Source organism: Dipteris shenzhenensis, chromosome 22 (assembly GCF_047967505.1).
Source record: "Dipteris shenzhenensis isolate YYH24624 ecotype China chromosome 22, Dip_SZ_1.0, whole genome shotgun sequence".
NCBI classification, from domain to species: domain Eukaryota; kingdom Viridiplantae; phylum Streptophyta; class Polypodiopsida; order Gleicheniales; family Dipteridaceae; genus Dipteris; species Dipteris shenzhenensis.
The window spans coordinates 16,206,882-16,230,618 of NC_141617.1; the positions used below are offsets into that span (position 1 = coordinate 16,206,882).

The window sequence follows — 23,737 nt, forward strand, 5'->3', positions numbered from 1 at the left end:
ATGCCAAAATTCATAATGACTTTCTTCATATGAGTTTGCAACCATCAAAGTCAAATCCTTAGCTTTCTTTAAACAAAACAACACAAGATAAATGACCTGACCATCATAAGTCTAAATGATAGACATGTTTTCGAAGTCACGCAACAACTCAGGTGACACGAAGGATCTGGGAGATCTCTAATTATTTTCTCTTTGTGTCTGAGGGTGGTCATCATCACTCGTGGCAGCTGCAACCCAACTGGCATGGTCCTTAGTTTGTTGTTTGGCAAGCTTTTGGTAGCATCTGTCCTCCGTATGACCAAGCTTCTTGCAAAAGGTACACTTGAGAGTCTTGAATGACTTTGTCTTTCCATGTGCTAGTGTAAACGTGGGTTTTTCATCTACTGGTAGAGGCAAGAGCCTTTGTAGTATCTGAAGAAGAGATCCGAGATTCTTTATTCCGGTGATCTTTTTCGAGAAGTCACCATATCATCAAATATTGTCATGGCACGCCTAAGTATTTCAAGAGTATGCTCAAAACAAGTGACTCCTTCTATACCCTTCATAAGGACAATCATTTTTTCCTCGTCGTCTAGGAAACACTTCAGGCTGGAAAGTTGTTGCACAAGAGATTGCATTTTTGCTAAATATGCACTCAAGGTATCACTATCATCCATTTTCAATTTATAAAATTGAAACTTCAAGAAAACCTTGGAGTTTGTGATTTTGTTACCAATAAGATTCTCGAGATACACCCATATCGCCTTGGCCGTTGATTTGAAGTCGATGTGATGAATCAAAGTATCATCAAGGCAAAGTCCGATGATAGCAATAGATTTTGAGTTGTGTTGCTTCCATGTCTTGAGGTGTTGAGGATCCGTTGTGGGAGCGTCATCCTCAATAGCATCCCATACATTTTCTTTCATGAGAAGCAACTGAACCTTAGTTTGCTAAGTAGGGAATCCTTCCCCCTTGAACTTCTCCACGAGCAATGAGTTTGAAGAGAGAGAACTCATTGTGTACCTCGAGAAATAGCAACTTCAGTCTTCAGTACTTTAGGAGCGAGAAAAGAGATGAAACTAAGGGCTAGAATTGAAGGCAGAAGAGGCAAAGGATAGAGATGTCATCATGCGAGAGAAGAAGAGGCAATGAGCAACAATGGCACCATAATGACGCCAATGGTCAATGTAGCATTGGCTCTCTTCAAGTATCGTTTCTTTGAAAATGGGCTCGAAATGAGTTCACTTTTAGGACGACCAATAGTAGAAACATCTCTACAAAAGCAAGCAACTATTTCCTTTACAAAACCGCTACCAAGACAACAAAAACGAGCTATTTTTGAGCAAAAAACAACCTTGTCTTTTTCCTCTACGAAGACACCCACTAATGCCCAGCTCCTTTTCATTTAGGCAGCAAACCAAGCTCCATAGCTTCCGAAGGTGAGGCTAAGGTAGAAGAAGCAAACAAGATAGGAAGAAAGGAGTGGAATAAGATCAATCATGGAGGAGAGGATGGTTTCCATTTGCAGGCCTCCCTCATCCTCTAGATTAAAGCATGGAGAAAGGAAAGGTAAGAAAGGAAACTCCGATACCACATGAAGGTGCATGGTGGAGAAGGAGAGAGAGAGGGTGGGCTAGGGAGAGAGATAATAATACTCAAAGATAGACATAATGAAATGGAAATGAAATAGCAAGAACAATGAACAAAATGAATGTACTCACATGTAGACCAAAGAGCTTGTAGACTTGATGATTGATTGATTTGACACTAGACAAGTCTAGCTCTTATATAGAGCACACACACATATATGAACACCAATGCATATGGGATAACTCCCAATGTGACACGTAGGACACACTAGACTAGAACTCACACTAGAACACACCAAACTGACTCATCTTGACTCCATTTCCTAACAAAGACATCTCACAATACCACTTTTCTATAGATGCTTTATTATCTAAATATATACAAAGAGAAAGCAGGCAAAGGTCCAGCAGGGAGGATTCAAAATCTTTTACCATGCTCACCTATACTAGCTGACCTGTCACTTAGACTGCCCATGCCTTGAAATGGAAGATTGGAACATGAGAAACATAGAAAGCGATGAAAGCTTAGCAAGCTGTTTGTAGGCTGCAATGTTGCTTCTTGATGGATAATAATTGGCAAGAGTGAGTTGTCAAGTTCCCCACAGTCAACCATCAACCCATTCTCTCTCCCTACACTCATCCCCTTGCATTTCTAGGATTCATACCGTGCATGTCCCGAAATGCATACCTGCTCTTTATATATAGAAATCATCACCCCTTTGCTTCTATGTGGGCCATTGCATACAACTGCAGCCATGTGCACCTTTAACCACTAGTTCTGAGTGAGCATCTCTATTCTGACTTTGAGGGATCAGAAGCGGCACTCTTAATAGGAACAGAAACTTCTACATATCTTACCAAATACAAGTTGGAAATTCATCAATGCTATCCCTGCCCTTATTACCTGTAATCCCTTTGCATGATTCCACTTGATAAGTGCTTCTATCCGGATGATTTTGCACATGCACCTTCAATCACAAGTTTACAGATATTACAATCCGTATTTCCTCCCTACTTTTACAGAAAACTTGTGGTTGAAGGTGCATGTGGCTGAATCTCTGTACCATCTCCTGTGAAAATATGAATCAAAAGGCATTATGTAAAGGTTGTAAAATGTATTTTCAATGAAGCAAACACTGGAAAACTTAAACCAATTCTGCAGTCACATATACAAACATGTGGTAAATAATGTACAAAATACACTTACATGCCAGAAAGCACCAGCGGGAAATATTATTATTATTGCCAGATGCATGTAGTTTGACAGAGAAGATAATGAACAATGCTTGTGGGTACACGATAAGCACCCTAATAATAAAAAATGGTCAGATCAGGGTCTCAACTCGGTACAAAGTCATGCATAGGAATAACTAGTGTTTGAAGGTAGTTCTCTAACCTGAAGTATACTAACAAAGTTTTGATCAAGCCCTCACCAAAAAGGCCACAGATACAAATAGATTTGACATCTCAAAGTAAAGTTTTTAACCGTTAAGTCGCACAAACAATAATTGTCATTTCTCTTGGGTATCTAGCACACTATACTCTGCCGACCATCAAAGAAAATGTGGAGGGAAGCATGCCTTCAGGATGACTAAAATCTCTGTTCCTACATGCTGCAGAAGCAGCCAGCATGATTATTGCTTACGTCCGTACTGGATGACAGTTGAACATTAACATACTCAGATATTCTCTCCCTCAATGCAAAGAGAAATCTCTGAGACTCTAGAACTCCCATCCCTGGATGAGTTGGGAGACCTTCCGTGAGGTGCCTGAACATAAGAGTTCAGAGGTAAACCTTCCTATGCTACAACCCCTTAATTTGTAGTTGCCAAGTATCGAGAGTGAGCAGCAGCCAAAAGAGCAGCACCAATGCCAGAACCATCTTTGGAGAGTTCAATAACAACATCTTTGGCTACGTCATCACCCAGAAGCTCAATAACTGCTGTTTCTAAGTTTTTTCTGAATAAAGGATAATGCTCATAGAGGCCTCCATCCATAGCCACAATTGTTTTCTTTTTTTTCCCCAATGCATGACTGTTTCCTATCCTGCCATCTCTGCCAATCTTTTTCAGTATCCCAACAATTCCAGCTCCAGCTAGTCTACCAGCACGCTTCGTTACAATGCTACATATCTCAACTACCAGCTTCCGCACATTTAGCGAAGATCCTTCAATCTGCAATGAAGAATCAAGAATGCTTACAGTCTTTCTTCCAGGGTTAACAGAACAGAATTGCAATTTCAAGCATCACAACATAGAAATAAAGCATAAGTCTGAAATTCTGACTTTTAAACATACCCCCAAAACTGTGTCGAGGACTTTTCCTACTTCTTCAAGGTCAGCAGACATGTCTTGGTGCATGGTTGACACATGAGGCGTTCTGTCCATCATACTAAAGTTAATATGTAGGCAGCAGAAAAAACAGCAAACAATTGGGTATGTAAAATCTCAAGCATCCTCAAAAAATCTCTTCAACAAAACCAGTTGCTATGGAAATGAAGAGAGAGAGTTTCAAAAAACAGCATGAGGTGGAACAATATCAAAATGAACCATACACTCATAATAGCATATGAAAGCATTGAAGGCATTTTCCCATCTTCATATTTAAAAACGTGCTAGTTTGTAAGCAAGCATTAGTCAAGGAAAAATTTTAGTAAGATGTTTTCTTCTTCCCCAATCATTCATACCAGAAATGAAAAAATCTTTGGATCACGGCATACAAGAGATACTTTCCCTTTCTGCCCTCTTTCCGTGGGGCATGCTAAACGGGCATTACTTTATATAGACCTTCACAAGACTACAATATGTTTGGAGGGTACAATTACATATCATTAGTCAACTCTCCATCACCAACTCCCGCATCGATCACCCCCCCTTCCTGCCTTTCCACGCAGGTCGCCTCCCCTTGGCCTTCCATGCAGGCTGCTGTCATCTTCCACGTTGGTCATCATGCAGAAAGCAGCATTCTCCTCTTCTGGTCTTCATGCAGTAAACTGCTGCCATCGTGCCACTTCCACATTGGTCTCAGGCATCACAGGAAGCTGTTTCCATCATTCGCTGATCTCCACACAGGAAGCAGCACTGCTCTGAGGCAGAACACCTGTTTCCATCATTCACACTGTTCTTCATGCAGATGATTGTAGACTAAGGTCTCTTTGTTTGCTGATTGCAATAGATGACTTCGTCTTTTGGAAACCCATATAAAGTCTGCCTTCTTCTTTCGGAAGTCCTTTGCGTAATGGCCGAGTTTTTCACAGTAGAAGCACTTAACCTTTTTTTAATTCTCTGCATCTTCAGCTTTGTTTCCTTTGGAGTCTTTAGACTTACACTTGCCGGGCTTGTCTTTTGCTAGAAGTGCTTCGTCATCCTCTTTGTTGTACATTTCTCCCGCAGCAGCAATAAGGGTCCAAGGTCTTCGAATGTGAGAGGCTTGTTCTTCTCTCTTGTTGTGACAATTGTGACAAAACTCTTGAAGCTTCTAGGTAGCATGCCAAGCGTCAACATTGCCCAGCTGGCTTGAATCCACCTTTTGACCGACTGAGGCGAGTTCACACACAAAGTAGTAAATGTACATGGGATAACTCCCAATATGGCACGTGGCACTCCTAAACACCTAGTACTATAAAACTCACACTAGGACTTACTAGAACACACCAAAACTTACTCAACTTGACTCCATTTCCTAACACCCCTCCATAGAGGACAGGTGAGGGACTACTGGAATGGAACCCAGAACAAGATCTATGATGGTCATCGGACTGTGCAATGTCAGAACTAGACATGGCTCCCATGCAATCTCAGAGACTAAAGTTTGAGCATGGTTCAAAGGTCAAACTGAGCACTCTCATGGCTTTACGTCCCAAACATGACTTATAGGTTCATGTCTTAGCATGGATACATGACCAACTCAAAGGATCTAGGAAACCAAAGCACCAACATCCCAAAACTCAAATGCCAGGCCTGATATATGAACCCATCTAAGACCACTATAGAGTATGTTCCCTCAATACATCCCCCCTTGGCGCTCAAGGGATGAATGAGGGACATGGAACCACACACAAGAAAATAAACAAATGAATACATCATTTTAGGAGGACTGTCCAAACTTTATTGACTCAAGAAAACCATAATTGCATTCATTTTGGGGAACTACCCAGGGCAAAGTATCCTTGACTCAAACATATAAAAAATAGGAAATACTTCATTCATTTTATGCATAGCAAGGACAGAGAACCCGTAAAACATCTCTAAGTGGCTGCCTGTACTAATGTGCACATCCCCAGTCGATGAAGTATGTCGATGAAGATCATGGCCAGAATGCCCCCGCAACTACAAGGAGCAATCACATGATGACTCTCAAAATGTTGCGATGTGAGTCACCAAGATCGGAGTCGAGCCTCAAATTTGAGCAATTATGCCCAAAGGAGGCATAATGCCCAAATGAATATATGTAATAGTAATGAAATTACATGATTTTTGAGAAATCCCCAAAAAATTTACATGTCAGAGACTTGAATAATGCCAAAGGACTGCAAAAGTCAGAAAAACCCTAAATTCTGGAAATTAGGGTTTTTGCAGAAATTAGGGTTTGGCAAAAAACTGGTTGAAATGTGCAGAGTTGTGACCTCAACTGCAACAGAGGCCAAAAATCCCAAAATCACCAAAAAATTTCTAAGAAATTGGAAAGAAATTTAAAAATGCGAAATTTGGACAGTTTGGGTAGGCAGATCTTCAAATACCCATATCTTTCCATAGATACGTCAGATTGACAAGCTGCACTCTTCTGGATTGACTTTGAAATTCGATATCATTTGTCTTGCAGAGACGTCGTAAAGGTTGCGACCCTTCACAAGCACCTTCAATAGTGACGATGGGACTAATGGTGGCAATGGTGGGCTGGAAAACCACTCTCTGCTGGTCATTGTAGAAAGAAACAGTTCACGAGCGAGGCTAATGTCTTGCTTGCCATTGTTCTCCATCTCCTTCACTTTCTTCCCAAGAGCTGCAACCATAAGTCTGAGCTCCCTTACTTCCTGCTGTAGAAAATATATCTGCTGATGTGGTTCTGAGCTAACCCTCCGCTTGTAATGCAATGTGTATGGGCTAGGTGTTGCTGCAATGTCGGAGTAGGAGGGTTTACTGATAGGGGTTGCAACAAAGGTCTTCACCTTCGGGAACTCCATGTTGGCCTGTAAATAGTTGGGGACCCTCTTGCTGTCTCTAACACCCCGGAGTGAGCCCAGGGGCTCAGCTCAGCTTGGGGCTGAACATAGGGCTATCCCCTCCTGTGCAACCTATATTCGAAACAGGCTGCTGCTGCTGCCTCTGCGACCTAGTCCTGGGCACCACCCCTTGCCGGTGCACTGCTGCTGTACCGTGCTGTTGTTGCAATAGCAGACGGAAGGAGACGGGAGCGAGAAAGGCTAAGTGCTACGCGCTAGGCAAGAATGGGAGGTGCAAGCAGAGAAGCAGCACGGGAGTAGGAGAGACGGACGGAGCAGGAGAGAGAGAGAGAGAGAGAGAGAGAGAGAGAGAGAGTTTATTGAAAGTCTTCGGAAGACCAAAGGGTCTATGAGGCTAGAAGAAACTGATACAATGAGCTGAGGGGTGGAGCCACTAAGCGGGCATCACACACTTTTTTTTTTTGGTGAGAAGAAACCTTTTATTTCTATGGAATAATTACGTTCATAGCTGCTTCAAAAACGAAGTAGCTACTCAACAAAAGATCTCAGTATAAGCTGTATACACATCCTGATCTATCAAACGAGTCTGAAAACAATCGTAGAATGATTGTTGCAGAGATCGTTTAAGGATGAAAATAGTGGATCACCAAAGACTCTATGATTTCTATCCATTCATAAAGTCCATAGGGTCCAATATCGCACCCATACAAAAAATAAATCAAAACCCTGTCTCTGGGGATGAAATCCAAACAACCAGAAAAATCTGCCAAAAGTAACAGTAGGAAATCATTGTCGAAGCCTCTGTCTGATGAGAGCAATGAGATCAGAAGTGTTTGGACAGGACCAAAAGATATGGAGCATTGATTTAGTAGAGTGCGAGCATCTGTGACAAACAGCTGAAGCAATATGTCTGTGTGCGAGTAACTGTCCAAATGGAAAAATGCCAAGGAGAACTCGTCATAAGAAAAGCTGTTGTCGAAGAGGGACTTTGTAATGCCAAAGGAGACGCAGCCTTTTTCTCCACCACTTCATTGGACGATCCATATGCCAAACAGTATTTGCTCTGTTGGAAATCCAAGGTGGAGGTAATAACACTTTATATAGTGATGACACTGTAATACGTGAAAGCTTCAAAGGACGGACATATGAGGAAGGAGAGTGTAAAATCCAATCCTCAAGCCGATGCTGAATTTCTAAATGAGGTACCGGCAAGTACGGTTGGAGCATTGCTGAAATTTTATGCCATAAAGGACGATAATGAGCTCCCAAGCCATGTTTGCGAGCAGCCAAAGAAAAAGATAGAATTGTGCCATCATCTTGAAGTACATCCGCCACAGATGAAATGCCTTTGAAGGAGAGAAAATAAGAACGTCGGGGTTCTTGTATGGCCAAAGGTGGATGGAATACTTTAGACCAAAAGAGATTCTCTACCCTCAAAGAGTTGCCCGAGAGAGAGTCCCTTCCTTTCCATTCCAAGTGTGATAGAATATGTTTCCAATCAAGAAGCAGAGAAGAGACAAAAGGGCATCCTCTGATCTTGCCTTGGATAGAGCCAAATAAAAATTCCCACTGAGTAGGTTGCCAATTCCCAAAAGCAGATGTATGAAGATGTAATAAGAGAGAGCGGATCATAAAAGCCCAAGGCTGATCTCCTTGTAGAAACTGCATCATCATTTTCCCCCTGTGAGCAAGCAAATGCATTTGAATATTGAGAATGTTCAGACCCCCGTGCATCTTTGGAGAGCAGAGACGATGCATGGAGAGTAATCTGAGACTTTTCTTGCCATGTTTTGAATGCCAGAAAATTTCCATGATAGCTGACATAAATGAAACCAAATCTGCCTTAGTGAACATAGTGAGAGGCAGATAAAATTGTATGTATGCTATAAAAATGGATTGTGTAATTCGCAGACGAACATGTAATGGCCAAGTTGCAAGCTTCCAATATTCAAGTTTTGCCCATAACTTTACTAGCACCCAATCAGTTTGTTGTGAACGGGTGAGTCCCCAGCCTAGAGGATAACCAAGATGTCGAATGAATTGAGAAGCAGGGACAATTTCCCCAGGCCACAAAAGATTGTGCCAGTCCTGTGCATGTAAAGGCAGCAATTTTGATTTTTGAAAATTTACCTGAAGGCCAGCAGCCAATCCATATGTAGAAAGAGCATGCATAATCATGGACAGATCAGCCCGAGTATTTTTTGGAGTAAAGAAAGAATCATCAGCATATGCTTGAGCAATCATGCTGCGACTGCCAAGAATCTCCAAACCGTGCAGCTGGTCAGTGTCCAAGAGGTGATCCAGATATTGAAGCAGTGGATGAGTGGCTATGGCAAAAAGTAAAGCACTCAGTGGACATCCTTGTCTGACAGAGCAAGCAAGAGTCCAGGATGAAGAAATATCTCCTGAAAGTATGCAGGCAGCTTCACTATCTTGATATAGCCAATTGATGAGTTGCTGCATTTTTGTGCCAAAACCCAAAGCCTGCATAGTCGATGAAATGAAATCCCACTGAACTGTATCAAAAGCTTTGGCAATATCAACTTGCAATAACAAAACATCCTGCTGTGTGTATTTGGCATATTCAATTCCAATGTAGACATTGGCAATGTTATCGGTGATATGTCTACGCGGGACAAAGCCATATTGTGCAGGATGCAACCCATCATGTAAAAACCCCTTTAGCCGAGCAACAATCATTTTGGTAGTGACTTTGTAAATTACGGGCATAAGAGTGATAGGTCTCCAGTCTGCCAAAGACTCACAAATTTGTTTTTTAGGAAGGAGTTTAACAAGACCTCTCTTCCATGTGTTTGGCATTTTCTTATGTTGCCATGCAGCATTCACCATATATAGTAATGGATGCTTCAAAATAGGCCAGTATGCTAGAAAAAACTCGACTGTTAAACCATCCCATCCGGGGGATTTCCATCTGCCACATGATTTGATTGCATCTGACAGTTCCCTCTCAGTAAAGGGTTCCTCCAATTCCAGAGCTTGAGTAGGGAAAATTATTGGAGAAACATTTTGCAACAGTAAATTTCGTGCAAGCAAAACCTGTTGCGAGGGCGGAGCTGCAGAGCCAAATTGCTAGGAGAAGTGATGCACACAAACAGAGACAAGCTGTGACCGTGAAGTAGTCCATGATCCATCGGGCATAAGCACTCTGCAAATTTCTGTTTTGATTCTCCTCTGATGCAAACTATTGAAAAATTCCTTGGAAGAGCAACCTTTATCTGTGAAGGCTCTTTGTCTTGCTCTAGTCTCCCATTTTGCCAGTTTCCTGTGATCATTTAGTTTAAGACAATGTCTAGCCTGACATAGTGTGGTTTGCTCATGCATGGATAACGAACGATGATGACTGAGTTTAGTGAGGTCTTGACAAGTAGACTTGGCCTGAGTAATGGTTTCCCTCAGAGTCTTCATGTAAGACTTGCCATAATCTCTAATCACCATTTGCATTTTAGAAATAAAAGAAGCCCATGCATCATCAGCATGAAGATAGCTGCTAGAGGAAAGACAATGAGCTGCTTCAGTAACCATTGCCCTGAATTCAGCATGTTTTAAATAACTATTGTTGATGATTAGATGTCGCCTTTGTGGCAATCTATCTTCTGGCATCTTATGAAAAGATAACCGCAGCCATAGTGGTGCATGGTCTGAATGCACAAAGGCATAGTCAATCCACATTTTGCATGCGAAATCCCCATTTTGTTGGGGAGCGACACTATACCAACGATCCAGTCTTGCCTGATAAGCGGAAAGAGCATTATGTTGAAAAGTGTAGCCCGGTGACAAAGGCTGCAATTCCTTCCAAAGGTCAACCAGATTTAAATGCAAAAGTAGTTGAGACCATGCATGCCTTTCAGGAGATAACATATGATCGCGGGCATCACACACACACACACACACACACACACACACAGAGGCTTTAGAAGATTACACAAACAAAACTAAACAATAGGAAGGAAAACCAACCAGTAGGCAAAGCTAGGCCTGTGTTCTAATCAATATGCTGCCCCTTGGATTTTGTCTATCTGAGCCATTAAATAAGATTTATAAAACAAACCAGGTTAAAACATTGAAATTTTAAAGCAAGCAATAACACACATTTTGCCATTGGCTCAGAAAAGATCATACCCCAAAACAAAGGGAATAAGTAACTTGGGTGGCACTGTTTGTCCAAAAAGAGTCGTCTCCTCTGCCAGCCTTAGTAAGACCCTCCGAACAAGATCCCCCAGGTACATGCCAGAAACTAGCTTCTCAAATATCTAAGCCATCCAACACAACCATTAGGCATGCTCATCAAAAAATTTGATGCAGAACTGCTGCAAAACAATCAGCCAGCTCAGGACACTTAGACAAAGGTACTGTAGCATCCACTGTACAGTTTATTGTTTCTGCCTTCTTCTTGCTTTGCTTGAGAAACATATTAAACCACAACATCAATCTAGATACCTGTTCACCTGGGTTGACACTTGCATCATCAAGAGCATTATCATACTGGGTTTTTGGCAAATACGATGAAGAGAATCCACCCCACTCCATACTGATGATCTATCAAAAGAACAAGACTTGTATGAGATAAAAAACTCTCCATTGCAATGAAATCAATAGACACCTTTAAGACCCTCAAAGATGCTGGAGTCCGTAAGTTTCCCACTATGGTGAATCCATAGATTCTAAGACAAATTAGAAGCATAATATATACTTTGAATTGAGATTGCTGCACAAATCATATTGTATAAAAATCACTTATAATTTTTGTTTATGTACAGGTGAATCCCTGACCAAAGAATGTGTGAATGTCCTTAGCATAGGACGTCAAGGGACCCAAGGGACCCAGCACACACATTTGTTGCACTGTATTATTAGGCCCTCCTTGTTACTGTTTTTTAAAATCTGTACTGCATCCCTCCATTCCTAACTCCTAGGAGAGGTCATGCCTTACCATATCCTAGATGGAACATAGAAGTACCCTTGATTTGATGAAATGTAGAGTCTCCTAGCTCTACATGGTCACTATCAATTTTCTCTAAGTGAAGGAACCACTCCTTGTGTGAATGAAGTCCGGAGTTATCTTGTCCAGTTTGTGGACGGACAGAAATATAAAGTATTGCCTCTATATTAGTCTATAAACACAGTCTATTTGCTAGTTTGCATTTACCCATATGTTTTGAAGTACACACACTTGATGAAGCTTGATTCCATAGTGAAACACTTCCGTGTGTAATTCCTGGGCTAAACTATCGTCTTCAGCTCGGGATACCTTCTGGAGGGATTTCACTTTTTTAACATGGTATCAGAGCCCTGACAGAAGTCCTCGAGAAGTGGAGCGTGAAGGCAAGGGCCTTGCTGAAGGACGATCTTGATTGGTTGCTTAGAGGAATCAGCTTTGGTGTCTGAAGGATTATACCCAGACGGGAGGCTCAGGTTCAGGAGGCAGGCGCTTGAAGGATTCCCAAGCGAGAGGAATACATGTACAACACTCTAAAACCTTTTTCTATTTCAGTTCATTGTCATGGCCAATAGATACCAAATCCCAAACTTGGGTGAGACAAGCAAGCTCGACGGAACCCCCCGAGTTGTATGGCTCAACGGAACCCCCCGAGTTGTATGGCATAGGGCGACACCAGTGCTTTTGAGGAGTTGGTTCCATTACTGCTACAACAAGAAGCTCGGGAAAAGAAGTACAACAGTATTGATAAGGAAGACAAAGGCCTGATAGCTCATGACGCGAGCAAAGGCAAGGGCAAGGGTAAGCCTAGCAAAAGCAAGCCCAAAACTGACAATGGAGCGGACTCTCTAGATGAAGACAACAACAAGAAGAGAAAGAAAGGAAGTGCTAAGTGCTTCTATCGCGATGAGCCGAGACATTTTATGAAAGATTGCAAAAAGAAGAAGACTGATCACATGAAGAAGGGTGCCAACTCAAAGTCAGAGGAGTCAGCTTAGGTGGCCGTAGGGAAACTTTTCTTGATGTGCCACTCCGTGTGCTGCTGAGATTAAATACATGGACCCAGTGCTACTGTCAGGATGTCAAACATTGAGGATTGGCCAAAAGAGAAGTGAGGATCCTTCGTGAAGGGGACAGCGACGAGTGCTTGGAGTTGTGTGGGTGCTTGGCTGGTATTACTAAAGCAGAGGGAGATTCTTCGAGAGGACCTGAAGACTCAGGATCAGATGGTGGCTATGACTTAGAGGGGTACAACACCATAGAACCATAGTTGGAGCTTGAGGAGGGGCTGACTGAGTCGGCTATTTGCCCCTCCCCTTGTTGGTTATTTTGGGCATGTCTGGGCATATAAAAGGAGAGTCCTCAGGCCTCAATTCATCATCCAGCAACTCAGCAAAAGGGCAGCAGACAGGAGCAGCCAGAAGATACTTCCTTGGGCCTCATCCTGGAGGTGAAGGAGAGGGGAAGGTGTGCTGCAGACTGAGCTCTCAAGGGCTGAGCCTTGGCTGTCATCATCTTGGGCAGCAAGGTGCAAGGATCAAGGACGGAGAGTCTACATACGCTCGAGGTGGAGCACGCGGGCTCGAGTCTAGAGATAGCCAGAAAATAGGAGGTAAGATCAGAGGACCACACCATTGGTGGGACTCTGGATCTATCTCTTTTGTATTGTGTCCATAGCTTTGGACGGATATAGGTGGTTTCTCTATCTAGCTGGTTCATTGTCTATTGATATGTCTGCACATCTATTCTATGCACATAAGTTTAAGAAATTTTTGATTCCACATCCCACACCACACTGTTTGAGCACTATTGGTCTTCGGCTGTGCGTACCCTCTGTTGGGTGATTTCTAACACTGATGACCCCGTGAGGGCCCTGCCTTGTGGCCTAACATTAAAAAATTCTCTCTCTCTCTCTCTCTCTCTCTCTCTCTCTCTCTCTCCACACACACACACACACATGCACACGCACAACAACATATGCAAAAAAACTATAGTTTACCATTTTTCCTGAACTTGGCTTAGGTCCTTGCCATTTTGGTATAGCATCAATCCGCTCAACATAACATGCATTAGTCCCAGTTCCAAGTATTACAGATATCATAACTTCTTCATCTTGAGTGCGACCTCCTGATGCCCCCACTGATGCCACTGCTAGTGTTCCAACTGTATCATTCACCTACTTTTACAAAAGATTCGCCATGAACAACATATTTTCATACAAAATGCAAAAAACACAAGCTTTTTCAATCAATAACTTATTGTATCCCATAAACAGAATCTGGCATCGGCACAAACACGTATGAAATTGATTTTTAAAACGTAAGTATTTCATTTAATTTTTTTGTAATTCTTCCCTTTTCAACAAAGGAAGCTGCCACTCAACATATACCCTGTAAATTAATCTCTATTTGCAAGATGAATACTCTTAAAGACTTCTGCAGCTTTTAAAAAACAATGGCCACCCTAAAGCCAATATTCCTTCTCAAAAGTATGCCACAACATAATTCTCAATATTAAAAATGCACAATGGTGAAGGTTATTAAAAATGCACAATGGTGAAGGTTGATACCAAAGCAGTGACAATCATATCCAGGCCTTGTCGTTCCATGGCTTCATTTAATGCTTGCACAACATCCTTACCAGCCTATCAAAGAAACGAACCAAAAAAGTTATATTAACCAGAAGATGGTGAGAAGAACAAGCACTTGTATTTATAAAATTCTTGCACTCAAAACTCTGATTCCAACCAATTGTCACTCAAAAATATAATATAAAATATACCCTCTAGATGTGAGCCGAATTCCATTTAAGCAACAAAGACACAGCACGATACAAAACCTCAGGCAACCCATTGCCACTTAAAAAACTCATGTCCTCAATGCAACAAGGGAGGAATGAGAGAGAGAGAGAGAGAGAGAGAGAGAGAGGAATTAACCACATTCTAATCAAGTCACCAATAGTAACTATCCATTCCCAAACTATAATTGGGAAACCAGTCAAGCAGACTATGATATCTAGCCTACCAATCCATGAGGGGCTCCAATTACACTGCCTACAAGCTTTCCAAATCAGCCTCACTAGCTTCTTGCCTTCTATACCACCTATGCGACATGCATACACACAATGGGTTGCGAAACAAAAAGTGGCTGTCTGAACTATTGTCACGAGGGCGTGATTTCTAGTGCATGAATGTTGGCCTACATGTGGGCAGGACCCTGGGAAAACAAGGGGCGAGGTCAAGGGTTGCTTGATGTGCTAGAATCCCTAGCATTTGTACCTTGGGGGAAAATGTAAGGTCTAGGGCCAAGAGGGACCCAAAGAGCCTTAGAAATTGAAGTTTGTCATTGGTTTGGTCCCACTAGAGGGGGCAAGTGGCAATTGAGCTCTACGTTGGTCATTAGTGTTTACCAACTAGGGCTTAGGGGCAAATTAAAGCCCCTAGGGGAAAACTAAAACGTGGGCTGCCAAGTGGCAAGCCCATGCAAGAGAATTTGGAAAGGAAGGCCTTAGAAGGCCTCATGAAGAAAAATGCACAGCAGGATCACGTACGGGATGACGAGATCTCCTGAGGTCTTCGGCACGGACAAACAGAGATAGCAAGTGGACGTACGATGGTACGAAAGGGGATTGAGAAGTTGTGTACAGTCATACGTGGTCCATGAATTAGTGCTGATACAGAATCGTACAACAGTTGGTACGGCCTACTGTACGATTCAATTGTTCGCTACTACAGTACAATGCTTGCAGAGGTGGTTCGTGCTTCTGAGCATCATGGTCAGTTCAGCTATGCTTTCACCCATTGTTTGGGTATACCCGTGAGTCAATGGACACTTGTGGTTGTCTGGGGAGCAAGTGGCCTTGTTTGGGCTGCTAGTAACCACTCCCAGATTAAATGCAAGTGTTTGCACTGAGAATGGTGGCCTATGGTCACATGGGTGTGAGAGCAGAGCCCTACAGGGCTAATGTGTTGTGATATTGATGCCTATTATGAGTGGGAAGAGCATTGAATGCAAGTGGGTTCAAATTCATTGTATATCCTATTTGCTGGCTTTGGCAAGTAACATATTCCGTGTGGGAATATGTTTTTTATTTCTTTAGGCGATGGGTCACATGCAGGCAATGGTTGCTATGCAGACGGCACATCTTTGGCACATCCTCATTGTTGAGTAGGCAGGGGTTGAGAAGCCATGCTTGGAAGGGGAAGTATCCCTGGAACACCAAGAGGAATGGTTCAAGTGTGACTACCATCGTGTTTGTTGTGTTGTGATGCCAGTTCTCTTATGGGAAACAAGTTGTATCAAAATATGTGCGACCCATAGGGTGAGCCCTCGCCCGAGGAGAAAGCTTGTGTATGCTTTCTTTTTCTACTTTGAGTAGATAGTTGGTTAATTGGGCACTAGTGACGGCTGTGGGGAACTGAGTGGCTGAGTGGGCTGCTAGTAACAGTTCCAGGCTAAGTGCAGTCAATCTGGAAAAGAGATGGATTCTTATTGCCAGGTTTAGTGAGAGCGGTGAACAATAAAGGTTATGCAGGGTATGTGGATGCCCAATGGGATGTGGAATGTCCCACTTGTAAGAAGGAATGTATCCCTTATGTAGCCTGGAATTCAGGGCCTCTCACTTAATTTAAAAAAAAGGGGCGCCAAGGTTTGGGGCCAATCTGTGTCTTTGTCTTGGTGCAAGGACACTCTAGCTCCCAATCTGCTGGTAATACTTTTGCTGAATTGTTAATGTAACAGTGTTGTGACTGGTTACTTGTTAGTTTACTGCCCTCTAATTTATTGAAGGCTGGTGGGAAAAGATAGATGAGCGCACACTTGGCTTGGCACCACACCACCAACACAACCGGCTCACACAACACTCACAACTACCACAATCAGCAAAGGTTGCAACACCACAGCTTTTCTACACGAATTCTTCTCAAGAAGCAAAACCCGGGAACGCAAGAAATCAACCACCACTCAAAGACAATCTTGCGACGAGTAGACAATAGAGAAAGAGATGCAAAGGACGAAGGAAGAACGAATATATCAGAGGAATAGCCACAAACAGAAGATGCTCTGCTCACCACTACTCCTCAGGCGACACTGCCTTGTTGGAGTTTACAAAAAGAGCAGAAGAGCAGTACAAGAAAAGTCAACATGCTTCCTACACAGCTGCTGTCTACAAATTTGACCATAACTATTCGCCACAACCTCGGATTGAGATGAAGTGAAAACGAAAAGTGTAGCTCTCAATATGATCTTCAACTCTTTAGATCAACTCAGAGCCGAATTCTGAGCACAGATGCCCCAAATAGACCGTCGAACAGACGACCATCTCAATTTCTGCAGCTTCTCCCACTTTCTCCAAGAAGAGAGCCACCACCTCTAGCGATTGAAAAGACCAGCGAGCTGATTTTTTTGAAACTGAGCGCTCCATACTTCTCTTTATAGCTGAAATCAAACTTGCTTTTTGGCATCCAAAGAAGGCGATAAACAAAGATAGAGATTGTGCTTGTGTGTGTGTGCTCTTATATAAGCGTTGTACTTGTCTAGTGTCAAATCAATCAAGTATCAAGCCTACAAGCTCTTTGGTCTACATGTCCATTTCATTATGTCTCTCTTTGAGTATTATTATCTCTCTCCCTAGCCTACCCTCTCTCTTCCCTCTCCACCATGCACCTTCAGTCCCAAGGTGATTGTGTGGCAGCTTGGGAAGGCTGTACAAAGACCGAAGGGGATGGTACAGTAGCCTGGGTGGCTGGCATGCAAACGTCGTCGTATTTAATCCCATTTAGATAGGCGACAAGCTTCCATGCAATAGCCTGTGGAAAAATTTCGCCAACACAAAAGTCTTTGTGGATTATGCATCGTTCTTTTTAGTATGCATGCAAGGGCTCGAGATACTTTTTGTGACATGCAATAGTGTCTAATGTCTGCATGATTTGTATGCATATGCTTTAGCTAGAAACTCATGCATGCAGGAAAGTGAGCGTGCATAAAGAATGCAGCTTTTGCTTTACATCATCTGGTGCATGTAACTTTTTCTTTTGATCATTAAGTGCATGCAGCTCATCTAGCGGATGCAGCTTTTAGTTCAGCCTTAACTTTTCACATGCAACTTAAGCTTTAGATTGTTTAGAACATGCAACTTTTATATCCACTGCATACGGCACTTATGAGTAAGCCAAAGGAGGCTATACTTTTAGCAAATGCCCACACATGCATAGGGAACTACTTTTGGTAAACACTAGTTGAGATGAGCATTATTTTGAGGTCACTGAGAGAAGTAGAAATTCGCCCAAAAGTAGTTCCCTATGCATGTGTGGGCATTTGCTAAAAGTATAGCCTCATTAAGTCGTCCCTGCTGTCTCTTGCTCCGGCTTTCCCTCATTTAATCCAAGCCTTGAGTTGTTTATAGCTGATTGAGAACAGGCTTGCTGGTCTGTTGCCGAACGACCTGTTGAATTACTAGTGTGTGCTCCCCCTGCATAATGTTGCCAATCAGATATCTGCATTGTGAAGATCCTATCAACAATGCCTAGCTCTCCCTACTACTTGCGATCTATAGCTGCTTGAACAGCGTGAACAGAAGGTTGATAAAACATTTGCTTTAGTAGCTTCGCCAACCAGCAGCAGAGTTTCTCCATCGAGTGATTAGCTTGATAAGCAGATCCTTTCTACAGCTCTTCCTCACTTCAAAGCAATGCTCTCCCCATTCATCTTGATGGAAGTTCACGGGAGTAATCATACGTCGACTTTGGACCACATTTTTTATTGAGATTGAAGACGAGGTTCTTTCAGAAAGAAACCATCGAGATCCTCAGGTTATCATTAAGGACATGAATCATCTCCAGGAGGAATTGAAAGCCTCCCTTGCATATATGGCCAAACCTAATCCAACGAATGTTGCTCATGGGTGGTTAAAGGAAGAAAGGATGGCTGATCAATTCCATCCAAAGATGCCCCACCTGGAGTTGGTAGGTGTGCCATTAATGTGTCTTATCAGACATAGATGAGCATGTTAGAAATATGCATCTCATATCAAGAGAGACATAGAGGGGTCAAGCTATGTACTTAGCTGAGTTTCCACTCATACCCCTTCCTCAAGCCCAAGGTATTTTGGTTGCGTACAGATCAGGGCAGCCCTATTATTTTAAAGGGGAGACAGATCAAGAATCTAGCAAAAGATTCATTAATTTACAAGTCCAAGATGGATTCGTTTCGACTTGGATTTATTTGGACCCAAACAAGGTCTATGCTTATGATAATCCAAATAGATGGATGGTCTATAGGGGTGTGGGACACTACAGATATTATTAATGGATGCATTACGATTTCTAAGCAGCAAAAATTTGAAACCTATACCAACGGGCCCTTAATCTCAGTAAACTGTAACCAGTTTAATACCTTCCAGATGATTGGTAATTGGCGAAAGAACAAATGCTATTTGGTCAGTGTTAAGTAAAGCTGATCACTTCATTAAGACCAATGTGATTGTGAAAGAAGTTCATTAGAAACGTTCAGTTATATAGCATCATGATTTGCCTTTTGGCATGGAGTCTTATAAAAAGTCGTACCCGATGGTTTTTGGGTAGGGTGATAAGAGATCTACTAGATGGGCATGAGATTTAGTAAAGTTTTCACTGTTGTCTTCTATTAAGAACACAAAACTTTGCACAGACCTTGGTTCGGGTAAAGTCTATATACTCATAAAGTTTCTTATGGATCAGACAGTCTCTAGGTTTTCTAAATCAGCTGAGTGAATATTAGACTGATACTTTCCTCTTTTACCTATAGATATTCAGATGGATTCTATGGGTTTTTGGACAGATACTACCATACATATACTACAATGAATCTATATCTAAAAGAAAAGTTTGGTGAATTATGTCATGATATTGAAAGATTACAGCACTAATATTGTTTGACAGAAAACTGTTATGATTCTGAGATGAACCAAAATCAGCATATTCAACAAGATGTTGAATGTTGCTTACCCTCAGACAAGAATTGAGTAAGCAAGCCATAATCAATTCCTGAGTTTGTTCAGAAGATTCTAGACTGATATTTCTCAATTTACCTTGTATGGTAATTGTATAGATTCCAAGTTCTTTAGAGATACGTTACAGATACTTCTAATGGAATCTCATTTTGGATGAGACGTATGGTCTGAGAATCATTGACTAGTGTTCCTACCCTGATTTATGCCTGCATAAATCTATTTTAAAGGGTGGGAGAATGTTATATCCATAATTGGGATAACTATCTAGGGTGAGCTGTGTAAACTGTAAAAGAGAGCTGAGAAAGCTGAGGAAACAGTTTCCAAACCGAGCTCTCTCTCTATCTATCTATCTATATATATATATATATATATTCCCGGGATATTCCATAGCCTATGAACAGTGTGGATAGACGCTGCGATGGGAATAAACAGTGGCGTATATGTAATAAGCCTACTTTTGAAATTGAAGAGAAGAAGCTTAAGGGCGACATCAAACTAACCGTTCCCTCTACGGAAAAACCTTTCGTCCACTTGATAAGCGTCCCAGAGTCGATAGACGTTTGCTTCACAGGAAAGGAGAACGTAAAACCAAGCTCTCGTTTCCGACCTGGAAGTGGATGGAAGCAGTCACCCTCTCCTGACACGAAATTGGCCAACTTTCCGGCTATAAAGTCGAACAATTCCTGTACATTAGACCGTAGATTGAGACCAACCTCATTTCAGATATCCAAACTGAATGACAAACAACATTGCGCCTTCAAAACAGCGTTCAGTTCAAGTACCTCATGCTTCCCCACCATCAGCTCTTGGGGAATCGAAACTTCTTGAAAATCTTGATCGGTTAACGCAGAGCCTTTGCCACCAAAGTGGACGCGCAAGACTCGAAAGTTCGTTCCTCCAAGGTCCAACGCATAAAAGTGGCCTTTTTCATCCCTGTTCAATGCGGTGAAAATTCGTTAACTTGCAGTTTCATGCTCAGAAGACCCACTTTCGCACGAAGATCTAAAATAGCAGGGATCAGACCATAAAGTGCGATCATCGAAAATGAAGCAAACAACTTACAGTCTCACACGAATCCTAAACGTCAGATAAGAGGTATTAAGGAAAGTCAGAGTAAGGACGCACGGCGGTATCACAGACTTATGAATCATATCCGTCGGCTATTCAAGCTGCTATATTTTTATGTTGCGCATGAAAAATACTTTCTAAGTGGCGACTCTCTCCGGATGGAAATATGTACCCAGACGGTACTTTATCAACATGCGTAAGAATCATCTTGAAGTCCTTGCTGCCGCCCTCCACGGCCAGGCCTGCATGCATTTCGGCTACCATTGTATCTATGAGCTGATTTAAACGCTCCGCAGGTGTATCACAAGCTTGCCGTAAGTCCTCCACGATCAGCTGAGCTTGATTCCAATCGGATCTGCCCTTCACTTCCGTGGTCACAGTCATTGCTGCGACGCAGCTGGATCGCACACAGGCAACGCCGGCGGCAGCCCAGTCGTGCAGCGTGTCCTTTCTCCATTGCTTCCTCCCAAACAGGGCAGATTCAAAACACGGCTGCGGGAGCCGTGCATGCAGCGGGTCGGGTACGTACATGCACGAGAAAGAGGGAGGCGATTTGGAGCTCCATGAGTCTGAGGGAGCGAGGCAAGGAAGGAGGGAGCGTGATAGAAGCATGGGAGCAGGCGGGGGGGATGCGATTTCGACGAATAGAGGAGGGGGGAGGGATCGAAGGCGCAAATCAAGCGACAAGGAGGGAAAAAGGGGGGGAGGGGGGGGGGAAGCTCGTGAGATCGAGAGAGGTGGGTGGGGGAAAAGGCTGAGTTAGGAGGAAGAGGATGGGAGGTCACGATCCGCCATAGCCAAGGAGGTGAAGGAGGAGCTGGAGAAATGGAAGATCCGTGATCTTCATGGAGATGGAAGAAGAAGGGAGATGGCGATGGCGATGGCGATGCTGAGCTTGCTGTGTGTGTGTGTGTGTGTGTGTTTGGAGGGTGCGCAGTTCGAGAAGACGTTTTGTTCTTGTTGCTGTTTTTGTTTTGTTGCGTTTTCGGAGCTTCGGAAGCTCCGGCTATGGCGAAGAAGACGACTACCGGCCCTTCCCGTTTCCCGGTCACCCCCCCCTTCCCCTCCCCCGGACACCCCAACCGTTCCCCCTGTAATTGCCCCTCCTGCCAACCGGTAAATTTGCTCCTTAGCGGGTCGCCCTCTATATATATTGCCCCTTGCCAAGGGTCCTAGACAATCCCTACAAAGGTTCCTCTCCCGGATGCGCCTTCACCCATCCATGATCAGATCGGAGCTCCCTGCTGCCGCATCATTCGATTCCTCCCCGAAGCCCAGCAGAAAACAGGCAAATGTGCCCCCCCTTGTAGTTAGCCATGTGCATGTGAGTGGCGGGCAGCAAAGTGGGGGCAGGTTCCTCATACTACAAAGTAGGAGCAAACACTGGATAGATGTGTTGCCAGCTCACGTGCGGAGGTGCATCAAAAATAGAAGGTGATATCTGCTTTCAGCTCACATTCAAGGTGCGGAGCTGATATCTGCTTTTCATTCTTGGAGATGAAGCAACGCCACCACTACTACTGTTGTCAAGACTCCCTTAACCAAAAGCCGAATGTTAGCCGTGAAAATGGAATCTTTGTGAGAATTGCAAATTTTCCCATGCTTTCACATTCAAGAGGAGGATTCCAAATGCATTCTCACATCTTGCATCTTTTCCACCCATCACCCCTTGAATTTAGGTGCTTTCTAGCAACACATCCATGCCCTGATGCACACTACCTTCTTGCATTGGCTTTCAATGGACCCCTAAAAGAAAACAAAGAAGAAATGCCATCTATTTGAGGTCCCTCAAAATCAAAAAGAAAAACGGCATATTAGAGGGTAGGAAAGCTCTATAACTTGCTTAAAGATATCAACGTTCTATGCAAAGAGTAGGCTCAACTATTGCCTTATGCAGCCCAAAATTTTGATATCACTCAAGCTGTGCTTTTATTATTTCTTTTTTCCCCACAAATCTCTCTCTCTCTCTCTCTCTCTCTCTCTCTCTCTCTCTCTCTCTGTTTAGCGAACGTCCTCCTTTAGGACACTTTTGCATCTTGGCATTACTGAGCATCCCCATCCATGCTCACAAAGTCCACCCATGACCCAACAAGCACCTTTCAAAACCTACCGAGGCAATGAATTGACCTTTTTGCCCAAAAGAATGGATAAGATTGTTTCAATAAGCATGATGTGATGGCAAACTCACAAGAAGGAGACTAGTAATAGTTGTTAGCTTTTTTTTAAGCCTTTGCTTTTTAGTGGCGTGTACCTTTCATAGTATGCATTATAGATTTAGGAAAACTTAGCACCTTCTCAAGGTCTCTCACTAATGCAGGCAACTTTCATCTAACACCATTTGAGATCTAGTGACTAAAACAAGCAAATTCAGTTTGGCAAGCACCATTCCGTGGTAGCTTCGGCACGCCCTATACCTAAGTAAGAAGTGGAATGTATCCTCTTCTTTAGCCTTGTGGGGGCATCTTGCCACAACCTAATTAAGTATAGCAAAGCGACCCTTCAAACTAGGCATTCTAGTTCACCACAAGATTGATGCAAGTATCATAAGAGGCCATTATGATCTTTGACCCACTTAGAGCCAGGGTCTGAGCTAGTCCTAAGTACAAACTTCAAATAGGTATGTTCCTCTTGTGTGAATGGAACTGTGTCATCCGTGAAGAGTTGACTATAGATTGCTTCTCGATGGAAAGGCAATACCTCCAATAGACTCGATATCAACTTCTCATGTGCATGAACGAAACCGACCTTCTGTCTCTTTGGGAAGAGCTTTATCAATTCTAAGTTCACGTCCTCTGTCAACACCCCCTTTCCTACTGCTTCATTGGCTATATTCGTGAGATCTTGCCCCATCTTCATTAAAGCCGTCTTCGTGATTTGTTGTCTGCCAAAGCATTATGCTCACAGGTAGCCATAAGAAGGACGGGCATGATGGCGTGGTTCACCATTGGGTCGCAATGGAGAATTCCCGTGTTGGGG

General features: G+C 42.9%; 1 protein-coding gene across 1 annotated transcript; it reads right to left on the minus strand.

The window, feature by feature from the left end:
• Positions 1–2,800: 2,800 nt before the first annotated feature.
• LOC147887804 (hexokinase-2-like) lies at positions 2,801–21,843 on the minus strand. Its single transcript, XM_087393951.1, has 9 exons — positions 20,934–21,843; positions 20,476–20,626; positions 20,194–20,376; positions 14,277–14,351; positions 13,707–13,883; positions 11,209–11,307; positions 10,891–11,021; positions 3,866–3,947; positions 2,801–3,742 (listed from the first exon to the last, which is right to left on the minus strand). Exons 1-9 carry the CDS (start codon positions 21,371–21,373, stop codon positions 3,383–3,385), a joined length of 1,698 nt encoding a protein of 565 aa, XP_087250077.1. The 5' UTR covers positions 21,374–21,843; the 3' UTR covers positions 2,801–3,382.
• Between the last annotated feature and the right edge of the window lie 1,894 nt (positions 21,844–23,737).